Genomic DNA, 7007 nt, shown 5'->3' with positions numbered 1-7007 from the left:
CCACTCGGAAGGAAGTCAAGGACGGACGCATTGGGTAGCGGCTTTTCTTGATGCCACGTCGGAATTTGCGAAGATCCCAGTTATTCATTCAATAAAATAGATCGATTTATACTAATTGGGTTTTTTAACATCAATAGCTATGGTGGGTAATTTTATAATATATTTAAGCTTCTATATTACGTTGTAGACTTGACTTTCATGGCTGTTTGTGGCCTGATGCTGACGTTGGCAGTACAAGTTGTTAGCATTAGCACCCAAGCTACAGTGTACAACGAGAATATTACAGCTTTTGTTTTATTCTTATTTTATTTATCATACATCCTATTTATGTGTGCGCTTATTTGTGCTTTCAGGTTTCCGTCATTAACACAGTGGACACGTCCCACGAGGATATGATCGTAAGTTGGAATGTTTTGATGGCCACCATAGCAAACTTTAGCACACATACTGTAGCTGCGACTTCTGATATTTTGAGCAAAATTAGGGTGACCAGATGTCTCTATTCACCCGGGACAGTCCCAGTTTTGAGCCCTGTGTTCTCTGTCCCAGCAGATTTATCCAAAACCAGTGATTTGTCCCAGTTTTAAACAAGAAATGTCCCAAGTGTCACTATTTTTGACCAATTTGATCCCTGCCAATAGTAAAGAGAGGCATCAGTTGTCATTTGTTTAGGTAAAATACATAAAAGCTGCTTAAAAATAACCAAAGCGCAAAGAAAATGTGACTACACTGACTCACATTAGTGCCAACAACAATTTTCCTTAATTACACACTCGATTCACAATTTTATTATTACCAACCAACCAAACCAAGGATGTCCTAGTTTTTATTCTGAAAATGTGGTCACCCTAATCTAAATGAATGACAATTAATAATTATCAGTTGCATTCACTAATGTGCTTTTTTCAACCTATAAACAACAATAACTGTGTTTGTTTAATTTTACATCAAACTCTCAAATTTCACTTGTTGAAAAGGCTCCACTTTCAGTATACAGATTTGTATGATGTATTAACAAATACAGGCAATAATGACTGAATTACTCAACTTCCTGTTTGCAATAATGAATGTGTTTGTTTCAGCATGATGCCCAGATGGATTATTACGGGACACGGCTGGCCACTTGCTCCTCTGACCGAACTGTAAAGATTTTTGACGTTAGAAACGGAGGACAGATCTTGGTAGCTGACCTTAGAGGGTAAATAGCCCAAATAGTTTTTTTTTATATATCTTAATGTATTAGTATTTGCTTGTTTTCATAGATTTGTTTGTTTCTTGCAGCCATGAGGGTCCTGTGTGGCAGATTGCGTGGGCTCATCCAATGTTTGGCAACATCTTAGCTTCTTGCTCCTACGACCGAAAAGTTATCATTTGGAAAGAAGAGAATGGCACGTGGGACAAGATGTATGAGTACACAGGACATGAGTCGTCAGGTTGGTGGCTTTGTTTGTTTGTTTATTTCAGAGCATCAGAATATTTTAAATTATCACTACATCCAACCTGAAAACCTTTTAATAACTTAATAACATTTATGATTGTTTTGTCTCTGCAGTAAACTCAGTCTGCTGGGGTCCCTATGAATTTGGTCTTATCTTGGCCTGTGGCAGTTCTGATGGAGCCATTTCTCTTCTCACATTTACTGGTGATCAGCAGTGGGACATAAAGAAGATCCCCAATGCACACACAGTAAGATTTACACACAGAATGCTCATGAATGTATTATAGTGCTTGTTTAATTATAATTAAAATAAATAAATAAATCATAATATAATTAAATCCTGAAAATGTGAAAATTAAGTTAAATAGACTTTTCCTAGTGTTTAATGCTATTGTGGTGTTCCATCCTGTATTGTCATGCATTCAAGGCTTGAGTGTTTAGAAAATGTCTCTTTTTTTACCTGCCCCTTTCTCTGCCCACTCTGAATTTATGTGCAAGTACCGTATTTTCCGGGCTATTAGACATGCTCTTAAGCCTCCAACCCCATCAAAAAATCGACTGCACGCCCCACAATCCAGAGCTCCCTATACAGGAATCCACTCGGGTGTCCCAGCACGACTTCACTAAACTACAAAGCCGCAGCACATGCAAACATGCACGGAGCAGACAGCGACCGCGCAGCGAAAAACACCCACAGCCACACATCACTCCACGCTGACGAGGAACTGAACGGAAGAACAAACCGAAAAAGCGAGTGCAATGTGCCACTTCTAGCCACAACTGAACAACTGAGTCACTGCGAACACGCCAACAATCCAGTGGTCCCAGACAGCACCCTCCCTACACGCTACAACTGAACAAAGCCAAGAATCACCATGAACGCACCAAACCAGGGGTGCTCACACTTTTTCAGCATGCGAGCTACTTAAAAATGACCAAGTCATAAAGATCTACCTAATACAAAGCCAAGCAAACTGCACTGAAACACTCTGTGCTCCTTTTTTGGACCCTCATCCACAGTTTGAGAACCCCTTCTTTAAGAGAACTTCCTCTGGCACTTTACACAAAACTGTGAAAAAAGTGAAGGAAGATTTTTAAACCTGTTTTTTAAAGTTCCAAACTGGAGTTGCATTCTTTTCTGGTTTTGCAGTGATATTTACCAGCCTCTGCACATTTACCAAACCAAACGCACATCGTGACAAACACAGATGCATTTGTGCACTTTTGTTAGGAAAACTTCAGCCAAATGTGGCAGTAGGTCTGCTCTATGCTGTAGGCCTGCTTTGTGCCAACACTGTAACACAAATTTAGACTCGTTTTTGCTTCACGTTTCGTCTTGCTCTTCTAATCAGCGCGCACTGTGGAAGGGGCTTGTGTTCGCTGCACGCAGGAAGGAGCGAGAGCGTGAAAAGGCAAGGGGCGGCGTGCTGACGTGAGGCAGATGGACAGGTAGGATGTTTAGGAAGTTTAACCTGCCCGGTGATGCACGCTGGTACACGAGGGCACACGCTGTTGCAGACGAGCTGTGATAGGAAGCGTATGTATTTGTGATGTGCCGTAGAGTCTCCGCGGGGGCGCACAGGCTGCATTGAGACGCCCCACACGCTCCTGCACCCCGGTACAAGTACAATATGATCACAGTTGTTGAGTGTCAGAGCTTAAGTGAGAGACAAGACCAAGTCCAAACGCGATCAAGTCCGAGACGAGACACGGCGATCTACCAGTCGATCGCGATCGACGTATTGAGCACCCCTGCACCAAACAAAGTCCGACTGAGCCATCTAACTGTTGTTTCGTAATCCAGAGCGCCCAATAGTGCGGAAAATACGGGACTTAAAATATTAGGACATACAAGTTATAGTGTAAATACCCCTAAAAACGTAATATAAAATAAACCAATTATGAAGTTGCTGATTTATAGCAATTCAGTTAAATTTTTCATTTGTTTTCTCAGTTTTTCCTCTTTTTGTTTTTTCTTAAAGATCGGTTGTAATGCAGTGAGTTGGGCCCCTGCTGTTGTCCCTGGCAGCCTGATTGACCAACCCACAGGACAGAAGCCAAACTACGTCAAACGCTTTGTCTCCGGTGGCTGTGACAATCTCGTCAAACTCTGGAAGTAAGTGCTAATTTTTTGGCTCATTTTAAATTCAAGATGTATACGTCAATTGAATGCATATTGTATTTATTTACGTGGTACCACTTTTAGGGAGGAGGACGGTCAGTGGAAGGAGGATCAGAAGCTTGAAGCGCACAGTGACTGGGTCAGAGATGTTGGCTGGGCTCCTTCTATTGGTCTGCCAACTAGCACCATCGCCAGCTGCTCCCAGGTATGATCCAGTTAGGAAAATATGTCAGTTTATTTTATCCTTTTTTGGGTATCTATACAATGATATAATAGATGTATCTTTTTTAATATCATGTTTTGGAATAAGGCTTTTGTTATTTATTTGAGATTGGATTGTATTTTGCTCCACCAGATGGAGCCAAAACATTTTGATTCAGTTCACTCTACTAGTACTACTGTGCTACTAGTAATCTACTACCACCAATACTTCAGCAATTTTACTTGTACCACAGACTATTCCTTGTGCTACCTTACTTTTTCACCAAACTTACTTAAATAAAATGACGTCTTTTTAAGATTTTACTATCTATTTACTATCTATTACCATAACTGTAACCCATACTGCTATACAGTTGCTTGTTGCAATTTAAATAAAATTTTAAAATACAATGACAAAATACTTGCATCAGTTTATAATGCATTTGAATTCCATTTGACAACCTCAGTCTTGCATTGACAGCTTACTAACAAAAAATAGGTTCATTGCTAACCCTTTGTAATTGTTTGAACTTTTTCTTCCCTCCAGGATGGGCGTGTGTTCATCTGGACATGTGATGACCCAGCAGGAAACACGTGGTCGGCCAAACTGCTTCACAAGTTCAACGATGTGGTGTGGCACGTGAGCTGGTCCATCACTGGCAACATCCTGGCTGTGTCTGGAGGAGATAATAAGGTAATGCAGTAATGGGAATGTTATCATGTTATTACTTATGATTCTATTTTATTTTTACTTGTACATTTAAGTTTATATAATTATGTCTTATTTGACACTTTTGCTCACTCTTGCTATCTTTGTTTGCTAATTTATTTAGATTTTACCATTTATATTTTTGCTCTTTGTTATTATATTTATTGTGATGTGTGAGCTACTATGTCCAAATAATTTCCCATGTGGATCAATAAAGTTTGTCTAAGTTTAGTTACACCCAAAAAAAAAAGTCCTTACATTTTCAACTTAAAACTAAGGCTACTGGCAACTGAATAACTTGATTACTTTATATTTGTGTCACTGACTCTGTAGCTAGCGGCAAAATCCCTGTTTGAAAACAACAGCACATAAGCTTTGAATTATCCTGAGATTTTAACATTTTGGTGCTAATTTTGTCTTTGTTTTGTGCAGGTGACGTTGTGGAAGGAGTCCATGGATGGTCAGTGGGCCTGTATCAGCGACGTCAGCAAAGGCCAGGGAGCAGTGTCCACCATCACAGACACGCAGCAAAACGAACAGTGACACTAGATGACATTAGGAGCGACAATTTAAGTTGATCTGAATCGAACTCTGGGACTCCCATTATGAAACGAGAAAGAGAAGGCTGATTTATCTGAAGACAAATATTACTGGAAAATGGTTTTAGCAGATGCACTCCATAAACATGCACATGGCAATAAATACGATAATGTGGAATCTTTCAGGAGCTTAACATTGTTTTTATAATTTACGGATTTTTCCTGATGTTTATGCTTAATCATAAAGGAAAAAGCCATTGTCTAGTTATGTTGTTGCAGTTAAAGGTGCATTATGTAACTTTTCTGGTCCACCATCAGCTTGTTTCCACAGAGATGATATACAGTACCTTTGCCTGGAATATTCCACTGTATCCATCTTGCATTTGCTCAATTACGGGTGTTTTTATTGCGGCCTTGAAGTGGGGTTGTCGCTCCACAGATGTGACTTATAACTTGGGCTGCTGGCATACATGCTCGTCCCCATGGTGATAAGTTTAATGCTATACAGTGGAACATTCCAGGCAAAGCAATAAGACGCAGGTGGCTTGACTTCTACCAGAAAACTAACTTGCAATTAAGTTGTTAAAATTTAAGCTTGAAATCGTTAGAAGAAGACTTAAAATGGTTCACTAAATCTTGAAATAAACACAAATGTAGTAAACATATTTCTGCGATTTTATATTATTTTTTCCACAATATTCGGTTAAGCTGAAATGTGCTTGTATCTGTATAATTTTGCCATCTCCACCTCATCCATAATTCTTTACTTACCAAACATTCCTCCCCTTGAGACAAATGTTATTTATCACTTGCAGATTTTAGTCCATGGTGTCTGTTCAATCCAAAATGCCGCTAAAATAGGAACAAGAAGATGATGATGTAACTCAATATTTTGTCAGCTTTGAATGTGCAAACGTGGTCTTGATGGAATTGCTAAAAAAAAAAAAAAAGGTGCAGAGTGAGGAAGTGGTGGAAGAATCATTTGAATCCTGTGTTTTCAAATGTAAAGGCAAACCTGGGATGTTTTTCATATATGTTTGTAATTAAATAAATACGTAATGACATACAAATTAGTGTGTCTTAAAGCATCACTTGTTAAACTTAGAAATATGACTGAAAATCTTAAGGTACAATTATTTTATCTCACAGTATTAAGTCTAATGTTATATAGAAAGACAAAAAAAAGACCAAAGTGTATATATGCTTTATGTCTTTTAACATTTTGGTGCAGTCATTTAAAATCTATTATTATCTTTGTACACCGCCAAAGCTCAAAATGCTCCGTTCCACCTTGTGATGTCATGTAGTGGTGGTTTTCAAATTAATAACAACCCTTTACCTTTTTGTTCAAAAGAAATTGGCAAATGAGCAAATTATCCAAATGATCATAGTGAAGATGTATGGAGTTTATAAACACAGTGGAGCACTTCTTGTATTATCACATGACATCACAAGGTGGGACAGAGTGTTTTCAGTCTGAGAGAAGAACTGCAGAATTTGTGAGTTGAACATGTGTGAATGAAACAAAACACAACTCCGATGAGGAAACAATGAGATTTAAAAAAATAGCATAATATAGGCGCTTTAACTTTAAAGTCTAAAGCTGCGAATGTTCCACAATATGGCATTAAACATATCTTTCTCCATGGAAAATAAGGCCAAATTACAGGTCAGATCTGTAGAGAGGCAAGTCTGGTCTCAGTAAGAATGCATATATTTTAAGGCACTCTTGGCAATTAAAAAAAATAAAAAATAACTGGAACATTTCAGGCAAAGCAATAACATCTCCATGGAGAAACTCTGCCAGAAATGTTACATAGAGCACCGTTTAAAAGACAAAACATTATCAAAGCTCATTATTTAAAGCACAGTTTTATCATTTGTACTGTAAGACACCTTTAACCACAAATTTGCTACTTCACAAAGTTCAGCATTTGTTCAAGGGGCGGCTAAGCTGTATGTAACATATGCTGTGTGTGTGTGTGTGTGTGTGTGTGT

The 7007-nt window shown here is 38.6% G+C and overlaps 1 protein-coding gene across 1 annotated transcript; it reads left to right on the top strand.

Moving 5' to 3' along the window:
* Nucleotides 1-3: 3 nt before the first annotated feature.
* On the top strand, nucleotides 4-6079 carry sec13 (SEC13 homolog, nuclear pore and COPII coat complex component). Its single transcript, XM_020928397.2, has 9 exons — nucleotides 4-142; nucleotides 354-398; nucleotides 1083-1198; nucleotides 1282-1433; nucleotides 1553-1686; nucleotides 3421-3554; nucleotides 3645-3765; nucleotides 4309-4455; nucleotides 4903-6079. The coding sequence occupies exons 1-9, from the start codon at nucleotides 140-142 to the stop codon at nucleotides 5011-5013; spliced, it is 963 nt and encodes a 320-aa protein (XP_020784056.1). The 5' UTR covers nucleotides 4-139; the 3' UTR covers nucleotides 5014-6079.
* The last annotated feature ends 928 nt before the right edge of the window (nucleotides 6080-7007 follow it).

This window comes from Boleophthalmus pectinirostris, unplaced genomic scaffold (assembly GCF_026225935.1).
Source record: "Boleophthalmus pectinirostris isolate CB_2022bp ecotype Guang Dong unplaced genomic scaffold, ASM2622593v1 HiC_scaffold_3, whole genome shotgun sequence".
Lineage (NCBI taxonomy): Eukaryota > Metazoa > Chordata > Actinopteri > Gobiiformes > Gobiidae > Boleophthalmus > Boleophthalmus pectinirostris.
The sequence above is the reverse complement of the archived record's forward strand: the minus strand, read 5'-3'. Positions and strand labels throughout refer to the sequence as shown.

Bases quoted from the DNA above. Each gene is read 5' to 3' on its own strand.
- sec13 (XM_020928397.2), top strand. The intron at 399-1,082 runs GTAAGTTGGAAT...TGTTTGTTTCAG, and splicing joins CGTCCCACGAGGATATGATC to CATGATGCCCAGATGGATTA. The intron at 1,199-1,281 runs GTAAATAGCCCA...TGTTTCTTGCAG, and splicing joins TTGGTAGCTGACCTTAGAGG to CCATGAGGGTCCTGTGTGGC.